Source organism: Toxotes jaculatrix, chromosome 11, assembly GCF_017976425.1.
Source record: "Toxotes jaculatrix isolate fToxJac2 chromosome 11, fToxJac2.pri, whole genome shotgun sequence".
Lineage (NCBI taxonomy): Eukaryota > Metazoa > Chordata > Actinopteri > Toxotidae > Toxotes > Toxotes jaculatrix.
This window is the reverse complement of record NC_054404.1, coordinates 24,020,473-24,040,480: the sequence shown is the minus strand read 5'-3', so window position 1 is coordinate 24,040,480 and position 20,008 is coordinate 24,020,473. Positions and strand designations below refer to the sequence as shown.

The 20,008-nt window shown below is 41.7% G+C and overlaps 1 protein-coding gene across 5 annotated transcripts in view; it reads left to right on the top strand.

Annotated features, from left to right (window-relative positions):
• Nucleotides 1-20,008, top strand: part of gbf1 (golgi brefeldin A resistant guanine nucleotide exchange factor 1) — a 63,036-nt gene that overhangs the window by 16,134 nt on the left and 26,894 nt on the right. For all 5 annotated transcript variants that reach the window (XM_041049474.1, XM_041049473.1, XM_041049475.1 and 2 more), the window contains exon 4: nucleotides 16,835-16,966. In XM_041049474.1, coding sequence (XP_040905408.1) covers nucleotides 16,835-16,966 — 132 coding nt within the window. The remainder of the gene's footprint in view (nucleotides 1-16,834; nucleotides 16,967-20,008) is intronic.

The window sequence follows — 20,008 nt, the reverse complement described above, 5'->3', positions numbered from 1 at the left end:
CACATGCAGCAGGAGTGCTTTAAACTTGTTGACACACCCCTTCTTAAATAGAGTAGGATCAGCATTGCCGATAACAAATTTTGACAAAAGCCACCCTGCTGACAGGGGAGGGAGCTGAGCAGGCCGGTGTGGCCCAGTGCAGCTGACGACGAGACCTACTAACAACCTGGGACAACAAGAAGGTGTTGATTGCTCTAAAAGCAAAATAGACCCGCCGATATGTATGACCATGTTTACTCTCTGTTCTCTGGTCCGCTGTTTTTTTTTCAGTAAGACATCCTACTCCTGTTGATAATGAACGCCTGGAGGAAGTTTTGTCCACCGGAAGAGGCTGATCTGAAAGAGTGGAACACAAACTTATTCCTTAGCAGCAGTGATAGAGCTTTATTTCCAGAGGATATTGGAATCACCATCGTTCGACCCTCTGCCTCTCTTGTCCCTTTATCCTTTGGCGTAAAAGCAGCAAACTCTGGGCAAGAAAGTGATACCTGCAGTTAAAAATGAAGATTTCAAGAGAAAAGGGAATTTTAAAAATCTAAATGTCTGAGTTAGTAGAGTTTAGCAAGTATTCCTGTGAATGAATCTAAGTATGTGTTTTGTTTTGTTTTTTTTTTTCTCTGCACAGTTTAAATATACCTCCATAGCTTCCCCACAGGTGGTAATAACGTAGCGAATAGCAGATGTCTGTCCCTAGATTTGTCCATTGTTCTTCGTAATCCCTTGTGAGAAGAGCAACACTCTGTGCTCTGGCTCTTCCCAGTCTGAGCAGCGCCTGTACGCACAAGGCAAGCCAGGAGCCATCCCAGCTATGCAGATATGTCTATCTTAGTTTTAAAGTGTAAAAATTCCTGCTAAACGGGCAGGAGCGGAGCAGGTTATGAGTGGTGAAATGTGACTGAATTTATGGCCTGGAAGGCGGGGTGTCTTCTGGGTTGGTTGACTTGAGGTGGGGTCGGGGCTGGGTGGGGGTGGGGGTGGTGGCAAGGGGTTCAGACGCAGAGGTCAAGGGAGAATGAACTTGTGAACCAGTGGGCATCAATGTTACTGTTGAAGTCAAGTATAGGTCAAACTAATCCAGGGCTCAAAGCACAGATTCCTCCAGACTCAACACCACAGATGTATTGGTCTGGACTTTATACTACATGTGCTGTGAGAAAACAGGGCCCCCAGGTTTGTACCTTTTCTTACAGGGACTGGAGATTTTAGAGAAAAGCATCTCACCCAGTTGCTTCAGTTTTCTTTATAACTCTACATTTCTCTGTATTTCTCTATAACTGTAATCGTTTTGTTAATCCACGGATGAAGTAGATACATTTTTTTTTTTTTGGCCATTGATTCTGGTCTGAGTACTTTAGTATTACCCTTTAATGTAGCTGGATCTGATACTTGTGTTTACCTAATACTAATCACATATCTAATCACACGAAGGTCCTAGTTGAAAAATATGAAGTTTATAAGCCTAAATTAGGAATATGAAATGAATGGAAGTTTATTTGGGAGTTTCTTTTTCCTTTTGCTGAATTTGATGTGATGGGATCCACTGTATAGAAGATTGTGTCACTCACTGCACTTGTACAGATGTTACGGTTGTGGAGGATCATACCTCCCCAAATGATCTTTGCTGAGCACAGCTAACAAAGCCCACAACAGACAAGTTCAGTTACACTTGTCATCAGGTTATTCCTGTATTTAATATTAATTAGCAAGAACTGATATGAATTGCTTTGAACCAGTGGAAGTGATGGCCAGCTGGATGTCTGATACACTGTTCTTAATGAGAAAGAGAGAGGAGGGGGTAACAGATTAGTTTAGTGACTCCATAGGTTTGTTTTGCCAGTAAAGCTGTATGAACTCAGACTCACTCACATTCACACTCACACTCACACACACACAAATTTTCACTCACATATGCAGTGAAATGCTCGTGCTATAGAGAGGCCGGCTCTTGTAAAGGACAGCGGTTGCTGAAACACCTGCAGGCTGAGGTGGAGATAACACAGTAGAGTACCGAGAGTATCTGGTTTTTGATGGACTTTATTTTAGCTAAGGCTGATCCATTAAAAATATATCTGGGTTGTCCCTGAAACAGCTTGGGACATTTCTAAAAATTCAATGATTCAATGGTGTTTTAGGCCAGTGGGCATCTGTGACCGCTGTGCTCAAAGTGCCTCACAGCCCAGAGCTTTTCTTTGAGGTCTTGTTGTGATCTCATCACCGATCGTTAGGGTCTCTAGTTTGTGATTAAAAAAAAAAAAAAAACCCTGCAAAAAGAAGATTCTATCAGTCTCATCATGGAAAGCATGTTAACATCACTGTGATCATGCATCAGTCACTGCCACTTTTAGATTTACTTCACCTTGACTGTTAAGAACCAAAACCAAATGTTGGAATTCAGCTTGTCCTACTTACAGTTTGGTTTTCCTCACAGAGAGTATTACAGCCTCACAGTTTGGTAACCTAACCTTTTTTTTTTTTTTTGCTGGAATTTTTCAGTCTATAAGCCATTGTGACTGTTTCCTGTTGCTATAGTACCTGTGAACTGATGTACAACTTGTAAAGCTGTAAAACAACTCCAACACACTGGGCTGTCTCTGAATAGATTCATGTGACCGTTGTAGGACAGATTGAAAGGAAGTCTCATCAGATGTAACTTTTTTTTTTTTTTTTTTTTTTTTTTTAAATTTCAGTATCAGTGATTGAGTAGAAATGTCTTTTCTGTCCCGTCTGAAGAATCCAGTGGATTAAGTAAAGGTGTGAAAATGATGTGTATGTGGTATAAGCTGATATAAGTACATCTCTCTACTGTTGTTTACAGAGAAGTTGCATTTAGCCATACAGACCGTTTCTGTCACTTACACCCATGCCATCTTCTTTAAAGGTGACAAAGGGGATAACCAATTGTTTTTCTGTTTATCAGAGGTGACATGACCAGTGGCGCAAGGGGGCGAGGAGGCCCTGTGTTGCCATAGCTAAATATACATCCCTGACAGCTCCATAATAGGTTCCAGGAAGTTCAGTCGAAAATAAAAACAAAGCAACATTTCTAGCTGATTGGCTTTGAAAGGCCGTTTTTCCTTGCTGAATGGGAAAAATGTGGACTTCAGCATTCCATGGCCGTGATGCCAGTCGCATTGGATAGGCGCAGCCTTGCGTGTGCAGAACGAGCTCGGCGAGTGGGAGACACATTGCACTGCAGAAAACCAACTTTATGGGAAAGAATTTGTCTACATGTTTGAAAGAGCTCACAGCGTAGAAAAAATAAGGGGGGAATATTTTGGAGCGGTGCTGGCCTGGTTTTTTTATTTTATTTTAGAATTTCGTGAGCGAGCGAGCGAGTGGTTGTATTTCTGTTCTTTTAACCCCCCATACAGTGTAGTTTTTCAAACATTAACTATATTGACCCTGGCACCTTTTCACTTTTCTTTTTTTTTTTTTTTTTGTAGTGTGCAACATTGAAGAGTATGAGGCCCACCATTTTGTGGTTTGGATCACAGTGTAAGCCAAAGTAACTGGAAACCATATACTCCTAATTTTCATGTGGATTATGTTAGGTATCTTTTCACTTTAAAGTTTTTTTTATTTTTTATATTTTTTTGATTTGACGTCTACGATTTTTGCTTTTCCAGATGTTGGTTCCCGAGCAGGGTGCAGCGACGACGACACTTACGTTTCTCTTTTGACTCGAGCAGCGATGCAGGCAGAAGTTCAGTGAGGCAAACGGAGGCACGTGAAAGCACACTGCCGCACACTGTACTCGCTCTTCAGCTTTTTATCTTAAAAGCTGACCACAAGACACTGTGTTTACAAACACCTTCCACTGTCACTTTCAGACAAGATTTAGTCATGAATTCATAAAGATAATGCACTCCCTGGATACCTTCCCATTCGCTCAGCTGTCTGACATTACCCCACAGTATCTTTTGACGAGCCACTTACTGCAGCATGGTTTAGAATTACTGCACTCCTGGCAAACGGCCTCAGTATTAGACTCCAACACGCCTTTTGTAAATTATGTTTGTATTCCTTTTTTTTTTTTTTCCCCTCTCTCTCTCTCTTTCTGACTCTCAAGTTTGGTTAAATTATGTGCTGAGAGATGTTTTATGACAAACAGCAAGCCCTAGGGAAGTGCTCTTTATACATCCGTGGAAGTGAGCTGCCATGTGAACAGCAGTGAAGTGGCTCATTTTTTTTTTTTTTTCTTCCCCTCCTTCTCAACCACTCAGCCCCCTTCTCGAGTTGACGTGCAGAAGAGAAGGCTGCAGTGTTAGAGAGCGCGTTCTGAAGTGATTTACCACTTTTATTTGATGGAGGATTTGTTCATTTGTACATAGATCTAGAAAATAAGCAAACAAAAATATACCAAAACGCAAAACGCCTCGAAGTGAAAAAAACAAACAAAACAAACTCCCTTTTCTTGCTGTTTTCTTCTTCATATATGAGTGAAGAGGTACTGCAGCAGTGTTACTGTTGTGTGGTGATCCTTCTGGCTAAGTTTCCCTAAAGCCGTTTCTTGAATGGCCGACATGCAAGCCCACAGGGGAGTCATTTATGACAGTTGTCACCTTGGTCTCCTAAGCCAGCACGGGACATCTCCAGCCACTTTGAGCGATGCAATTTAGTGCCCCAGTGGGGATAAAACCCGATTGGCTTTAATGTTTGCCCGTCATGGAGCCTGTGTGGCATCAGCGGACAGAAATGCCCCCCCCGTAAGCCTCTGTTGTTTGAAAGTCACCATGTGTTGCCATGGAGAGGGCAACCTGTTGCACATGGAGCTCTTACATGACACTGAAGCTTGTGTGTATTTGTCCTTTGTGGACAAAGCTGTTATGAAAAGAAGTGAGACTTCTGAAATAAATAAAGCTTTATTAACAGATTAGGTTTTTTGCATGCCTTCACTGTGTGTGTTCCACTCCGTTGACAGCCAGTGACAGCAGGTAATAACATGAGCTATCTTACCCAACGGATCAAAGAGCCAAAATGAAAGTGCCTGTTACGTTGTAACCCAGAATGTCCACAGTTCTTCAGTAATTGGTTAGATTCATAGGTGACTCTACTGCTTTGTTTTTCAAAAACTCAAAAAGAGGACCTAGGACTTCTTGTGGCCTCAGGTCACTGATCGCCAAGTGGATTCTGAGTCTTTCAGCTCTGTATATCCAGTCACAGATTTTGTTTGTTTGGGTGTTTACCCCAGCTGTTGGGGTGCTATATGTAGGGGTGTGTGTGTGTGCTCTCTGGACTAGCTGAACAGAACGTGGTTCTGGCGATGAATCACCAGCCAGGCTTTTTCTTTGGCAGTGATGAGCATGCAGAAACAACTCAGTAATGTACTCGTGTTGTTTAGGAAGAGACGGACTTAGCTGCTGGCCAGGGGAGGACACACACACACACACACACTGTTCTGTTGTCCCCTCAGACCACCCGTCCCCTTCAGCCCAGAGGAAACTGAAACAAGCCAAGATTAGTATTAATCCCTCTTAATGCCGTGGCTCATAATTAGGTGACTTGAGATCAAGCCATCCCACCTAACTGCTGCGATCTATTAAACACACACACAGGATTTCCTGTCAATGCTGGGAGGTTATATCGTGTCTGAATACACTGATGTCAGCTTATTAATACTGATGAGCCCGATGAGCTGTGAATGATGTGAGTGGTTACTTTAATGCTGAAGCAGGGATGACATGAGATGACTGGGATCTTCACTCTCTCCTAAATCTTTAACCTCAAACACCATTAAACACATTTTTTTAGACTCTCATCTCTCACCAGTTATGGTATAGTTGGCTCTCAAGTAATGTTAAGAAAATCAGCCATGGCCCTGAGATATAGTTGAGTGTTTTTTTTTCTGGAGGGATGTCACGCAGAGCTTTGGAAATCTGAGGATCATGGTGATTGCCTTTTGTCATGTCATGATTTCTGTTTGAGTTGCACTGTATTGATATGTAACCAGACCTGAATATTTTTCGGACTGATATTGTGCTGCCACATAAATCATAAAACACTGAACGCCTCTAATGGTGCCATTTTATTATTACTAATAATTCATTATTCATTCTGACTGAGAAGATGTGAATCTGAATCCTCTTGATTCCCTAATCAGATTAAATTAGGTTTAGCTTTTAACATTTGCAAGTAACTTCACTCCTAAATAACCGAAACTCAAAGAGATTTTGAGTCTCAGTTCAGATCTATAATCACATTTTGTCGGCTCAAGGGGAAGAAACTGCGGTTTTTAGTGTGAATAAAAATGAGATGACAAAATGTAACAGTTAGGAACTATTAAAGTTGATGAAAATGAAATGCTGAAATGAAATGCTAAGTTTAAGTAGGAAACTTTGACTCACGAACTTCACATGACATGATTAGCGAGATCGTTTCACTACAGAAAGCTTACTACTCTTAAGTGTTTTGTTGGATCTACAAAAACACCAATCCACTTTGGCAAGTACAGACACTGGTTTACAGAGAAACACCGGCAAATACCCAGTCAGGCCATCCTTCTCTAATTTCAGCCATTAACAAGCTGTTGCTGTTGTTGCTGACAGTAATTTTTTTTTTTTTTTTTTTATATTGCACAATGTTGTATAAACTCCAGACCCTTGTGGTTCCCAGGAGGATGGCTGGGCTCTGAGATACTGGTACAAACCACTTCTGGCACCAACACATCGCTGCATGTTCAAAGCCACTCAGATCACTCGTCTTGCCCACTCTAATCTTTAGTCAGAATGTAACCAAATCTCTTGAGCCTGGCTACACGCTTCATAAACTGAAGTTCAGCCATATAATTCAGCGGCTAATAGTGTTAACAATAAAGTCGGCCGATATATATATATATATAGTTGGCATTGTGTGGATTCTAATATAAACATTAAATATATTAAAGAGTGAATATCGGTTAAAATATCATAACATGACATCCACATCAATGTCATGCTGACTTTAATGTAGCTGTGAAATGCGGCTCTCAGGCTAAGGCTAACAGATCCACTTTATGTAAATAACACTCTGTGGTAGTGTTTCATGTGAAGAGACCTTATCCATTCGACTGCAGTTTTTTCAAACAGCACATCAGTTTGCTCCTAGCGGCTGTGTGTGTGTGTGTGTGATTCCCAGCAGAGTGCAGTTGCAGTGTGTGCCTCTGTGGCAGTGGTGTATTGTGTCTTGTGTGTGAACACAGTAGAGTCGGCCTGTATAGCGCATTGGTTTCTGGAATCTCTCCTACCCCCCCCCCATGGGAATGCCATTAGTGGGGAGCTGAAGGAGTGCAGCAGGTGAAACAAATAAGGACGATAACTCCCCACTCCTCCACACACACACTCACACACACACACACACACACACACACACGCCCTCACCCAGCTTTGTCTCTGTGTTGGCTGCTTTGCTTCAGTCTTTTTTTTTTTTTTCTCTCTCTCTTTTCACATCTCACATATTCTTGCCCTCTTTCTCTCATCAACTCCTGTCTGTCCACATTCTGTTTTTTCCTCAGTGCCACTTGGTATCCTTGCGGTGGAAATGATTTCCCTCTTGTTTGTACAGACAAAAGCACCCGTTTGTCAAAAAAAGCAAACAGTGTTGTAATCTTTCTACACACACACACACACACACACACACACACACACACCACCATCCCCGCAGCATGACTATCTGTGTCCTGGCCTAAAGAATAGTCTGACCAAAACTGGATTTGAAGGCTAACACTGATATCAAATGTAAAAAAAAATCAGATAATAATGCATCGGCTCACAGGAAATGTTTTTTTTATCATAAACATATACACAAACAATCTTCATATGGATTCTTTACTTAAATGTTTTTTTTTTAAATATTTATAACCAAGTTACATTTAGAGTGATATATATAGAGTGGGACATTTGACACAAAAATCAACTTGTCAGTGCTCTCTGGTGGACAAATGCCTCTTCTGTTCTGCATCAGCTGACGTGTACACTGATACTGACGTGTGTAGATGTGAATGTTTTTCTTCAGAGATGGGTTAGTTGTTTTTTTTATATATATATTTTCCCCGGCTCAGATCCCTTGATGTCTAATTTAATACCTGACTGACTGGCGGGCCAGTTTTCTCGGCCAGTTTTAGCTAATTGAAAACAAGTTGGTCTCTGTAATGGAAAGATAGGCACAGGTGCTTGAGCTATTTCTTTACCGGTGTTGCTAGTACATAGTTTGTTTAGCAGACAGCACGTGACACACACTAAGTAAGTAAAAGTAAACCTTACAACAGGTCATGTCAGCTGTTTAGGCTATAGCCTGTTGACAAACTTGATTTTGCATTTATTTGTAACTGACAACGTTCCTGTCATTTTCTCCCTTGTCAGTATGGTGTTGACAGCTGCTATAAAACACATAGGCTTGTAGTTTTTTTGCTGCTAAATTAGTTAAGCATGTAGTTAGCTAATGGCATGGCTTATCAGTGGAAGACAGTTAACGTTTAGAGTTATACTCATTCTGCCTAAATGGTAAATACATCTGGGATGCACATGTCAGTACAGTTACAGTCCATGCTCTGGGAATACTGTACTGATTTTCACCAACTGTATTATACTGGCCCTTTGTTTTAAAGTTTTAAAGCTGAGACAATTCCTTTTCAGAATTAATGCTAAGACATATCAATGACAGTGAAAGCTAATTCAGACACTCCCTATACTCCCTATACCAGTAAGATTCATGGAGCGGGGCTGTGAGTTTATACCAACAAAGACTGGTCCTCAAATGCTGTGGTGCTGGTCATACCATTTGCTGAGGGCATTCAAGTCTTACCCTTGAGACTGTGCGATGGTTGTTTAACCTGCTGTTGCTTTGCAGCACCTCACCTATACGTCTCTGACCCTCCGTTCTTCTTTTTGTCCGTGCTCATCATGGATGGTGTTACTGACCAAGAGGGGTGTGAACACCAGCCTGAGCATGTGAGCTGGTTTACCCTGCTGAATGGATGCCATCTGCAGCTTAACCCTACACTTTACCCAACCCTGAGCCCCCCAAACTTCATTGCCCCAACTGTATGCCCCTCCCCCCTCTCTCTCCTAACCCTCCTGATCCTGTCCACATTAACCTTCTTGTTTCTCCGCCCAGCATCTTAACCACAACACATGCTCACATTGGCAAGGATACACCGTCAAAGGATGGGAGGGGAAATGATCTTGCTCTCCACTGTTTGTCTCTCTGGAAATACAGGTGATAATACAACCCGGCCTCATCTGAAGGACACTTCACTGTGTCAGTACAAGCAAAGAATTATGCATCAGATTGAAATGGAATTATTTGGTTGAGGTGGCTGCATTTACGGCTAGACATTATCTAAAGATATGTCTAAAGAGTTAATGCTTTGTCAGCTCCAATGAAGGACAAAGTTATTTAACCATGAAGGATAAATTCATGTGAGGAATGTCCTGATGAATTACTTCTTTGAAGTCACAGGGCTACAGAATGTATTTCCTTCTCCTATTTACCACATCCATACAGAAATGTGCACTCCCCACAGGTTTAAACTGTGCATGATAAAACATCCGTTATTTATAAATACTCTGAGCGTAAAGTATGTCCATCCATCACAGAGGGGACAGCAGGCTGTGAAACACATTAAGTGGACGTTGGGGCCCCGGCCCCTGTGCAAAGTATGCAGCATAGAAAATACATTTTATGTACAGGATAACAGGTGCAAAGCAGCGCAGTGGCTGGCAAGCTCCAACCCAGGCAAGGTTTTGTAATGAAGTCATGCTGTTTGAATGCACCTGCTTTTTTTTTTTTTTTTTTTTTTTTTTAACTGGCTCTGCTTTTTTTTTTTTTTTTCCGAGGTGACACACAATTCTACTGAAAGGAGTCGTCCATGAACCTAACAGAGTATTTTGGTCAAGTCGCCGCTTTGTTTAGAGATCCAAGGTCTACATATTGTTTCAAAGGCACAAAATAGTTTTTTTTTTTTTTCAAAACCTGCAAAACCAGTTCAGTGGGTTACCCCAGTAAGTAAAGCACAGACATCCAGTTTAAAAATCATTCTCAGTACAGACAGGGCAGAAACCAAAATCAGGTCACTAACTCATTTACTCCCTTCAAACCGACACCACCAGCAGCTGGCTAGTTAGCATTGGCTACCGGGCTATACGCGGTTTTCTCGCTGCTAACATTTCTCTGTGGCAGCGCGCCAATTCCAAAAACTTTGTTGCCAAGCAAAAATAAATAAATAAATAAAATCAAACAAAATGATTTTTTAAGGAGGAGAAAAACAGACTTCTAGTAGTTGGGGTTACGAGGCCTAATATTTGACCTTGCTATGGCAATTAGCCTCACCAGCTTGTCCGTCGAAAAGCTATACTATGTAGGCTTCATTTATTACCATTAGTAATAACACAGATGCTGTTGTCAGAGATAAGAAAATTAGGTGGTTAAAGGTAAAAGATCACCTTAAGGCAGTTTAAGTACCACTGAATTTTCACTGAGATAAAGTAAGTAAAAACTGTTTCCTTTTCTGAAGAAAAGATGTGAAGACATCTTTGATTGGCTTAGTGATTGATTTGGCTTCAGGAGTTTGTCAGTGCCTGTAAGGCTATTGGTTCTCTTGCTTGCTGATCTTTCTTCCTCCTTGAACAATTCAGTCAGGGGGTTCTTGTAAATACAAATGCAAACTATATTCCATGTGGCCCTTCAGGAAATGTTTCCTTGTAGTAGCCATTACAGCCGTCCTCCCAAGCATTTGGAAAACTTTTAATTTCTCTGGGGCTTTCAAATTGCCTGTTTAGTTTGCGCAGAGGCATTGTTCCAAGCTTCTATAAAATACCACTGTGGCCCAACGAAATGACCATATGGAGCTCCATAGCATTGTTCAATCCTAATTGCCCCCTTCTACAAGTGTCAATTTCATTCAGGAGAATACAGGGACCAAGGGCAAAAAAAAAAAGAAAACCGAAGAATGAATGAAACAAAGGTGGGGGCCGACAGCTAAGGAGGCTGACATTCATCAAACTTCTCCCGACAGATGGATAAGAATACTGTCGTGCGAGACTTTGTTCAGCAGACGAACAGTAGAATTCTCCCCGGATTTCATTTAGCCTTGCTGGTCTTGTTAAAGCGTTGCCTCTCTCCTCAGCATCCTCAGCCTTGGCATTGCAACCAAGGACCCTGACTCTTAATTTTAGCAGCTGAAGAAGTCCAGATCAATAACCATCAGTGTTTGGTTTTGGGCCGCTGCGTCGATCAAAGGGGGGAGGGGGGGAGGGGGGTGCTAACCCTTCCCTCCTCTGCTGCTCCCCCTCTCCCCCGCCTCTCTCGCACTGTTATAGAAGGTGTCATTTTGTTTAGTCCACTTTCACTGAGAGCTTATGAACTGTGTGTGTCAGTGTCAAGGTTGAGATTTCTGTGTATGTGCCCTGCACACAGATGTATACTGTAGTGATGTCCGAGATGTAACAACTGGACAAGTTTCTTTTTGGATTTCCTTTTGCTGCTGTCTACATACAGATACATTGATTTTATTTTAAAGTCCAGCTTTGGCACTACTGAACATCAGTTCCCACCAATAATTCTTGCTTTCTGTCAAAATGTTTTGATCATTTAAAATTTTTTTTAAATTCTAAATCATACAGGTCACACTTTTGGATGGACAAGCAACAGTAGGAAGGGCCTATCTGTTGCTGTCACACTCGTCCTGTAGTTCAGTTTCCTTGTTGTAGACTAAGAAAAGAATCAGAATCAGAAAAACTTTATTAATCCCCGTAGGTAAATTCTTACTGTTACTTACAACTCCCAGTTGAAAATGAAGAAAAGAGGAAAATTGCACATAGAGTGTGTAGTAAGAGAAAAAAGTTTCTAAAATAAATAAGTGAAGTGAAAACAAAATAAAAGTATAGTATAATGAAAATCAAGTAAAAATCAAGTAAAAAATATTGCAATAGAAAAAGCACGTTGCCTTTTAATTGTTGACATTTTTTTTAGTCTTCACCAGAAATGAAGAAGCTTCTGAGATGAGAGGCGAAACGTCTTCAGGCCACGGACATATCTCTTCACCAGAGTTTTGGTGATATCTTTCAAACCAGCTGTAAGGAACTGAACTAATCAGGCAGATCCACCAGATTTCTTATCAACCAGGCCAGTGATATACAGTGTCCTGGGACTGCTACTTAGCCTGATGATAATTTGATTGATGATAAAAGCTTAAATATATATTGTTTGGAGCTGTGGATGGTAATGCAGCTGAGGCAGAGGCCTGTATCACATATGGTGACACATTGGACGGGCAGATTCAGTTCTCCATCCCTTTGTGATTTTAATGAATCGACAACAAATGAGCTTCCGAAAACTCATCAGCTGCAGAGTGTTTGTATTTCTCTGTGAATAGCTTCCTCGCGCCGTCAGCACCACCATATCTTGATCATAATTACTATGGCAGTCCTCCATCACACACAAGCACACACGATGCACACCGATGCATACATTCCAATGGCTGCCTAGTTTGGAAAATTGGCTTTTTGTTTGTACAGCATCACTCACAGAGATTCTCTCTCAGCTTGTTTAGTCTCGTCGTGCATCAGAATGGAAACGAACAAAAAGAAAGATATGAGTGGAAACCAAACAGTGCACGGTAAATTCAGACACTAAGATCACACCACTTTCTCTTCTTGAAGTCTGGACCTCCAGGTAATAGTCACTTCAATATTAATCTGCGTCTTACATTTTTTTTTTAGATCCACAGTTAACTTTCAGTATTTTTTAAGTAATGATATTAATCACTGTGACGTCTTGTGAATATATGAAATACTCATTAGATATGTGCTTTACACACTGAAATAACAGGTGGAGCAAACTTTTAACTTTTAATCATATTTTCACAAGCTACTTGTTCCAAATATTGGAGGCCATGATCTGAACTGGAGAGCTGGTAGATTTACATTTATGATAGAAAATGAAGCGTGACAGAGATTGTGACTGCTGAAATGAATGTAACTCGATCGGTGAGATCCTTTCAGTTGAACTGCACACTCTGTTAAGTCTTTCGGAGCTACGAAAACACACAGACCCTTTGTAGTTGCAGGGTTACAGCCAATTCATAGTTTTGGTTTCCCCCATCCTCATGTCTGCATGACAGAAATTTTTTTTTTGTCCAACTGCCCAAAGTCTGTGAGCGGATTCCTGTGCGGATGTTCAAAATTTGCTTCCATGTGGTGAATCCGCATTGTGATCGCTGGATGCCGGTTTTGGGGAACTGCACGAATGTAGCTTGTATTTCCATGGCTCCCCTTTGTCATTTTAACCGACAAAGGACACCTGCATTACCCCCTAAAAATGACAAGCTGCCACCTGAATATTTTATTCAAATTTTGGGAATGAGAAAGACCTAGCAGGTAAAAAAAAAACCCCAGATTTGTGAACCCCGGAACTTCACATCTGGGTATTTAGCTCTGCACTCTGTTTGACATGCTTTTGTAAGACAAGCAAATTGCTCAGTTGCAATGCCAGCGCTATAAGAATGTCATCTTCCTCTGCTTTGAATGTATCGGCCATTAAAAGAACTTGGTATTTTGCTGCTTAGTGCTCAGCTCCTCTGCACTGTGAATCCTGTGGAAGACAGGATGTTTGTATAACTCTTGAACGCCTTGCAACGATCCCACATTGAAATATTTGTGTGTTTCGAATTGAGATGGTCCGGTTGGGTGCAGATATTTTTTGTGTTTCGTTGTTGATGTTCTTTGTCCGTGTTGTCTGGACAATAAGGTGCATCTGCCGCTGTTGCTCCCTGTGTTCTGAGGCTTTTCTGCTCCAGTGCCAATAGATGTGCATGTGTTAAAGATGGCTTCTGTTTTGCGGTTAGCCGGCCTCATCTTGAGGTGCTCTCCTGGGGCAAAGGTCCACCCCCCCCCGCCTTCCCTCTCTCACTTCGGTGGGGTCATTTGGAGAGGTAAATCCACACATGGCTGGATACTCTCACTACAGCTCCGAGCAGAAAGATGGAGCTCCGGCATGGTAACGGTAGATAGGATTAGGCTCATGCTGAATCGTAATGGGCTCATTTCACACAACTATTTTTTTTAACTAGCTAAGCTAAGCTAAGCTAAACTTGAGTTAGGCTTGTACACACTCTTAAGTCAGGTCCTGTACCCAGAAAACCCAGCCGTTAAAGGGCGACATGCACAGCTGGGTGAGCCACTTTAATCTTGTGTTTTTTTGTTTTTTTTTTGGGTCAATGTCAGCCAGAGGTCAACCTGGTTATAGAATGATTGCCTCACCGTGGCTGCAGCCGTCGTTATTTATTTCACTCCACTCCACAAGCCTCGGAGATTGAGTCGAAGTACAGAGCCTGTATTTAGACTTTATTTAAGAAGATTGGTTGTGGCCACCGACAGACTGCTCCCGTCAGCCCTGTGTTCACCGATGGCCGGCCGGATCAATACAACACAATTGAGTTTTCCAATCTGTGGTCTTTGGGAATGCAGCCATAGCACTTACAGGGTGATCGCTTCTGATGAAGTCTTCATCAGGATCTATTGACAGATTCATTTGAGCACCCTCATTCCACCCTTACTACATGTTTTTTTTTCACACTGTAAAGTAATGGGACACTAAAACCCCTTTTAAAAGTTTTCTGATGGACAGGTTGAACCAGCGGAGCTGCTTCGCTCTGTGAAGTTGACACCGATTCTGATTTTGTATTTTAGTTCAATCCTAAGTTTATGTTTTTATTTGAATCTTTTTTTCGCAGGGAAAAAAAAAACGGTTTATTTTTTTGTGCAGCCGTTGCTAAATTTAGACCCGGTGTCACCCATCACCCGTTAAACCGAAACGGCTGCGCGCTTTCTGATGTAACAATGATTAAAATCATCTAACCAGGTGAAAAAATATTTAATTAAGCAGCAAGCAAGAAATTTGCTGTTGAAAGCGAGGCCTAAAAGTAACCTGGCGGCCGATAAAGGGACTGTGTAAATTGCCAAATTATTTCATATTTGATTTCTAAACACGCCGCAGGGGATATTGGATATCGCACGCTAATTCACGGCTGCGACATGTGCACCTTGGAAATTGGTTTTGATGTCCAAGTTGTTTTTTCTTGTCTTGAGTGGAGCGGCTCTTAAGAAAAGCCATAATCCTCATGGTATTGCTGTGGCAAGCAGTCCGCTGGCACAACATTTCCCAGCGCTGTGCGTGACTCCGCTAATTTTCCCCATTGTTGTTTTACCTGTTTTGTATTTTTGCTTCCCCCAACTTGACCCCATTTTTCTCTGAATTCTCAAGAGAAAGAGAGCCCGTTGAAGTCGGGGTGGATTGGCCAAAGGTGCTTTCCCAGAGTGGAATGCCAAGCAAAGCGCCTTTTTCCCTGTGAACTGATAACTGCAGCTGGCTTTAATAAACTGTAGGATTCAATTGGTTCGGCTCATCGACGCTAATGCTGATGATCGTGGTTTGCTTCTGATGGCTGGTATTTTACTGTGGTAAATTATATAATGGCTCATTATTTGAGGTGTTTATTGGTAAAAAAAAAAAATAAATGTATCATTATTTATTTCTAAAAAAAAGGTCAAAATCTGATGAGCCCTGTGCAGCACAGACACTGCAGCCTTTTGCATTTCCCTCATGAAGGAGTTGTTACTGTTTTTAAAAGCAGTTAAAATCCGTTCAGTCAGGCTACATCCACACTGCCAGCTCTTTGAACATGCTCACAGTGACAGTGTTAACATGCTGATGTTTAGCAGGTATGATTTTTATCATGGTCACCATTAGGGCTGTGCTATATGATGAGAGAGAGAGAGAGATATCTATATCTATATCTATCTATCTATCTATCTATCTATCTATCTATAAATATATATATATATGTGAAAACAGATCATTGTCCGTCTATCATTTTGCTGTGTCATAGATCGTACTCTTTACAGTAATATTTTTTTTTTGTCTTTTGGATGACGCTTTGTTTTCTTCCAAACACCATGGCTGCAGGCAGGAACTTTAAATAAAGGCAACACAAACAAACGGGGAAGAGAGTGAGCGTGACACAGAGCGGGGTAATTCTGATATAAAATGAGGAGCTCATACCTGAAAGAGGAGATATTTCTGCTGCGCAGATGTGGTTTGGGTAGGAAAAGTTGAAGCTGAAATACAGTGTCATAAGAAACAGATATTATCATCTGGTAATTTCTTTTTAAAATAAACTATTTATTCTTTGAATCCTCAGAAAATGAGCAACATTATAATGTTTGCAAAACATCTAGTTCAGTCTGATGGAAATGTCATTAGTTCTGCAGCTTTAGGCAGGTATTAGGTAAACACTGGTTTTGACCTGATTACTGGGTTAGATATTATTACAGCATGTACTGTCAGAAGCATAAATGTCTGAACCAAGTCTCATGGCCAGTAACAGTTGTTGAGACATTTCACTCTGAACCAAAAATGTCACCTTCAAGGTGGTGCCTGAGGAAAAGTTAGGGGACAGGTGTGGCACTTTATTCTGACAGTATTTGCAGATTTACCACCCGATATTTATCTGACATTTTTGGAACAATAGACCTTCCACTTGAAATCGAATTAGAAAAGCAAGCTTCTCCTTTTTAGCCAGAGACAGTTGACTTTGGCAGCTGTAATGGAATATCACCTGAAACCACAAGGAGTTGATTTTACATTTCTGATCAGGTGTTGAATGTGATCTTTACAGGTGTTGGTAGGTGTATTTCTACAACACTGGATATAGCCAGGCCAGATATGTGTATATGTGTGTATATGTACTGTTTTAATTATAAATATTGAACCTGTTGGTAAATAAGTTCATATAAATGTGTGTTTAGTGTGTGTTTACATGGCTCATGGGTTTTGTGTATCTTTCTCCTTTCTCCTTCAGAGCTGCCAGATATTGAGCCCAACGTTTTCCTGAGGCCCTTCCTAGAAGTGGTCCGCTCTGAGGATACCACTGGACCAATCACAGGCCTTGCCCTTACCTCTGTCAACAAGTTCCTCTCCTATGGCCTTATCGGTAAGAAATCTTGACAGTGTCATGTGTATTGAAACTGTGTTGATTCAACTTCATGACCATTTTTTTTTTGTAGGATGTAATTTGTCGGCTGCTCAATCGTATTGTGTTATAAAGACAGATGTTTCTATTATTTTGTCCACCCTGTTTATATCAATAAGGGTAGCCTAAGTTAGAGAAACCCCTCTCTGTGTAATGCAGCACAGTTCAACAGCACCACAAGCTACATCCTCCAAAACAGTTACATTTCAATAAAAAGGAAACTCTGGCCACTTTAGAGAGGTGTGTGGTGCAGAGACACAGGAAGGCCTGGTAATTCTTAGTCCCTCATTCATAATGGGGTTGATGTTGATACAGCTTAGCATAATAGTCAGTTGGCATTACCTCATCGACTTGTGACTTTTTCATTTAATCAGAGAATCATCTTTGGCAAGTTTAATAAATATCTGTACACGGGCTCACGGATCCGGTTCACACCTTTCACGAACATGCATCTGGTAGTATGTGTTTTTTATGAAGCAGAAACACATGCTAATGCCCGTTTATCATCTTTAGCAATCTCAGATGATTCTGAGCTGTCCGTTGGGAAGCTCCGCTTTAGCCAATAGTGTTGCTCATCATTAGGTCAGTCCAGGAATGCCAGGAATGGGGTCTATTCTCATCATTGATGCAGAAGAATTGCTGGCGGACCGTCAGGACTGCCTGTCCTCATTAGCCTCATCATGGAAATATGGCCCAGTGTCTGCCAGTTGTTTTGTTAAGTGTGAAATAAGCATGCATCACCAGATGTTAGTCTAAATAGCGGGAGTTGAGTCAATGTTACAGTGGGGTCAAAACAGCTGCAGTTGCATTGCTAAACTAAATAAGAGCCTAAGATTATAAGAACATTGAACGTTGTTATAAAAGCTGCTGGGAATGGATCTTGCATTTCCTCGGTCCTATAAGTAGTTTGTGGTTTTCTTTTTATCACGTTAAAGTGAGCAACCATAGGCGGTGGGATTTTATGTTGTAGCTAAAAATGTCTTTAAAACAAAATGTCATGCATGTATATAACATTTTCTGGAGCAGATGAGGACTGAGCATTTGCGGGTGTTCATTCAGACACGAAGACCAGCAGTTGATGCTTTCCAGACCGATGGAAAGCATGAAGTGCCTGAGAGTACGAGTTAAGAGGACCGTCTGCCCCTCGACGGGGCTGACACATGTTCACACAATATCTGTTCAAAGATCACCTCACAAAACTCGCCGCCTGAGTCCCAGAGCCTCTGTCTGTCAGTCCAGACCTGACACCAGCTCCCTTAATCCCCGCCACCCCCATCCTGACGCCACTGCACCGCCACCACCACCACCACCAGCATCTCGGCAGCAGCGTTGTGAGAGACGCACGAGGAAATGCGACAGTGGTTCAACAACTTTATCAGCCCTGCTGCGTATCAGTTTGGCTTTTCTTCCTCAAACAGAGCAGCTACAGCAGCAGCCTGTTAACACACACTCGCCTCTCTGCTTGTTTTACTTAACCATGCATCCATTTTTTTTTTTTTTTCCTCGGGTCTTGGGGGCAGGGTGGAGCTATGGAGCAGGACGGCTTTGAATTCAAGTTCAAAGAGAATTGAAACCTAATCTGAAGAATGTGTCAGATGCTCCCAGAGGAAACTGAAGACATATTTTCTTATGAAAGAAAGAGTTTCTTATTCTTCTGAAAGTGTAGAATGACTGTGAATAAGATTTCAATTCAGTGAGTTAGTTATAGCGTAGTTATATGTACCATGTAGTCATGTGTGTAACTACAAAATTTAGCTTTACAGGGAGTTTTTCAAAAGTGCTTTTTCCTGGAACATATATAAATATATTATAAATATAAATGTATATATATATATATATATATTTCAGGATAGCTTAGTAGATATGAGTAATAAGTGGACAGAAAGTACAACGACACTGGTGTTGTCAAGTACTGCCATCTCCTGGCTAGGATGAAATGGAAAACCTAACACCGTCTGTGATGAACATCGTCTCTAACAGATTTATGTGGCATTAGCTTTGTGTGTGACATCTCATTTTCAGATTTATTTATCTACCTGCAATAAGACAGATCCTTGTGTTGATGTGTCTCTGTCACTGGACATGATTTGGCTGCTCAGTTGTGATGCTTGCTGAATGATTCGTTTTGCCATGTTGTTGTCCCCTAAGCTTTGTGTGTTGACGTTTAGGGTCAGTTTAGGTTTACATGATCATCCCTCTCATCTCTCTAAGTCTTGAGGGAGAACGCAGCCTCCAGCCATCGGTTGTGTTCCTGTCCTCTGTCCTGGATGCTGTGTTGAATCTTGTCCTCCTTTTCAGGGTGTCTCCCTGTCCCCTGCACCAACAGCACCACCCACTTTTGTCTTTTTTTTTTCTTTTTTTTTCCTCAAGGGCCAAAAGAAAGGGAAATGTCTCCCACTCACTCACTCCCCCCCCCACACACACACACACTTATTTCACTCACTCATTTCATTTAGTCCGAGGTAATTCCTCTCAGTCTGTGGCCTGAGGTCTACTGGCATGGAAGGAACAGCAGACTAAGCCTCGGTGCTGACAGATATCCAGATTCCCATTGCCCCTCTCTCGTCCCCCGTCCTCCCTCATTTTTCCCCTGCGTTTCTCCTGCCCAGCAGAGTCAGCAAAGCCCCCCCCCCCGCTGTGCTGCTAGCAGCCGCGTGGTCACTAGCCCACCTAGGGCTCAGGGAGAGGCTCAGCTGAGGCTTAAGTTGCAGCCACTGGCAGAAGAGATGAGCTTAGAGCGCAGCTGTAGCCTGCCTGTGACTTCAGGGTTGAGTAAATTGTTATTAAATAAAATGGCTGTTATAATAAAAGACCAAAGGACATCATTAGCATGAGCAGCAACAAGGTTCGACAAAGAAAAGAGAAACACCTCCTGCACAAACTCCACGGACAGAAAATCCATGGGAAAAGACTCACAGATGAAAAAGGGGATTTTTATTTTCATATAATGGACGGGGGTGGTTTGGTGGTGTAGCCTCACAACCACAAGGCTCTGGGTTTGAA